Below are 2,394 nucleotides of genomic sequence, written 5' to 3'. Positions count from 1 at the left end.
CCCTCCCCACCCCTTAAAAATAAAACCCTCTTCCTCGCCCTACTCACCTCCACTCCCCCCCTTTTTTTCCCCTAATACACATGCACACACGCTCACGTATCTTTGTTGTTGTTGTTGTTGTTGTTGTTGTTGTTGTTGTCGTCAGTTGCTGCCAGAGTGTACCACCGTGTTGTGTAGAATGCAAGGCGTCTTTGATTAGATTGTCGGAATAGTTGAACCCGCTTGGGAAACTGGTGACGCACTAATACCTACGTGCCCATTGGGGGATCGACAAACCGATCCTCAACCGATGGCCCGATTCGTGACCTGAAAATAAACGCGTTTGTTTTTGAGGCCGCGAGTCGGGCGATCGGTTTGTTCCACGAAGGTCTCTTTGCGCCCTCAGTCTGTCTGACTAGCACCGCCTACCAAACCGAACCGAGCTGATCGTGCACTCCGTGTAAGGTCACACCACACAGGACTCAGACGACACATAATGTTCAGCTGTTTTCCTTTTAGTAAGTGTTTTACGGCACTTGCAGCATAATATGGTCGCATAAAAGCCGAAGATTTGAGGTTTTATAAGATAGTACAAACTCAAAAAAGGAGAAGAGATCAGGACGACGTATATGTACCGATGTTTTAAACAACTACAGTCTCTTTCTCTTTGACAGTCATCAAACTGCCAGTGTGGAGAAGTAGACTTGACTGCGGCACACCGCCCCCAGAGCGTTCCCAGCAAAAGTACAGGAGAAGTTGAAAACTGTACAGGAGTATGGGCCAACAGAGGAGCTCTGCTGAGCAGGACGGCCTAGTTCGGAGTGTCTTTTTTTTTAAAAGGACCCACCTAAAGGGCAATTACTCAGTTATCTCAGCACCAATTTCTACAAAACTTCGAACAAACAAAATTCAACTATGAGAACATCAAGTCTGTAATAAATGTGAAGAAAATCAATCGAAGCGTTTGAAAAATATCAAGTTTTAAAAATTTCATCCAAAAATTGGGTAAAACGTAAAATCTTACTTCTTAAAAAGTGTTCACTGACACGGGCGTGATCGGCACGTTCTGGTTCAGGGACAAGAACAGTACAACCACGACAGTCACCTTAGACGGATAGCACACTATGCTGGGAAAGTTTTATAGAAGTTTGGGGACTGGGTGTTAAAGGGAGATTGGGCCACACCCCGTACGTCAAGAGTGGCCCTGGAATGAATGTAAGAAATTTATGGAACGGTTTTTAAACCGGAAGTTTGCAAATGAATGGTCACCACATTCTCCCTAACTTGAGCCCTTTCAATTATCACCGTTGGGGTATTTGAGGGACAGAGTCTACGGAAACAACCCACAAACAGTCGAACAGTTAAACTCAATGTTGAACATGATGTCCAAAGAACTGACCCAGAGCTTGTAGGGAGAGAAATTGTCAACACCTGGAAATTTAAAGAGCTATTACCTCCCTGGGTTTAATTTGTTCTTCACTGCACAGATAGTGCCTATTTGAAATGGAACACTATGGTTGATTTTTAAGGAGTTGCCAAGTTTTGCGTTTCACTCAGTTTTGGTAGAAATGTTAAAAACCTGAAAGTTTTCGAACACGTTGATTTTTATTTTTTTTCAATCTGACCGACGTCTTTTTCTTTTCCTTTAAAAAAAAATTTGAAACTGGTTCAAAGACGACTGAGTTATTTTCCTTTAAATGGGTCCCTTTTTTTAGACACCTGGTAGTATGGTAGACGGATGGATGGATGGATGGGTAGATAGATAGATAGACAATGGGTGGGGGGAGTGGGATAAAGAAAGAGAGAGAGAGAGAGAGATAGAGAGAGCGAGAGAGAGAGAGAGAGAGAGAGAGAGTGTGTGTGTGTGTGTGTGTGTGTGTGTGTGTGTGGTATGTGTGTGCGTGTGTATGTGAGGAGAGTGTATTTGTAATTGAATGCCTACTTGAGTATGGGTGAAGAAGCAAAGCATACCTTTTCTCCAACCAACTTCATATAGGCCTCCATGGCCTTGGTGGCTATACTGTTGCCTCGGAAAGTCAAGTGTTCGTCATCTGAGGAGAAAAAAGGCACACCTAGTTTTGGGTTTGAGTCTTAATTCTTCTCCCCTAATACTGTGAGAGATCCTCTAGCAAGAAGGGACAAGCCTTGCCCAGTTTGCACAGGGGCGACCAGCAATGGCATGGTTGTGAGATTGTTCTGTATTGGTGTAGCATTGTATATTTATGCATAATATGTTATATGTGTTAGTATTTTTTTCTTTATGTATGTATGTATTTATAATTATAATTATGTATTTATGTGTGTGTATCTTTGCCATTGTAAACCAAATTGCCCTTCTAGGATAAACAAAAATGTTTTGTTTTTTCAAAGTGCACCAAACACTTTCCATATCTCTCTCTCTCTCCCTCTCCACTT

At 42.4% G+C, this 2,394-nt stretch overlaps 1 protein-coding gene across 1 annotated transcript in view; it reads right to left on the bottom strand.

Annotated features, from left to right (window-relative positions):
• Positions 1 to 2,394, bottom strand: part of LOC101853236 (disabled homolog 2-interacting protein) — a gene marked incomplete at its 5' end in the record, with an annotated part of 23,392 nt that overhangs the window by 14,647 nt on the left and 6,351 nt on the right. Inside the window, 1 exon segment of the mRNA XM_013082649.2 lies at positions 1,951 to 2,030. Coding sequence (XP_012938103.1) covers positions 1,951 to 2,030 — 80 coding nt within the window.

The sequence above is a fragment of the Aplysia californica genome, unplaced genomic scaffold (genome assembly GCF_000002075.1).
Source record: "Aplysia californica isolate F4 #8 unplaced genomic scaffold, AplCal3.0 scaffold00186, whole genome shotgun sequence".
Lineage (NCBI taxonomy): Eukaryota > Metazoa > Mollusca > Gastropoda > Aplysiida > Aplysiidae > Aplysia > Aplysia californica.
The sequence above is the reverse complement of the archived record's forward strand: the minus strand, read 5'-3'. Positions and strand labels throughout refer to the sequence as shown.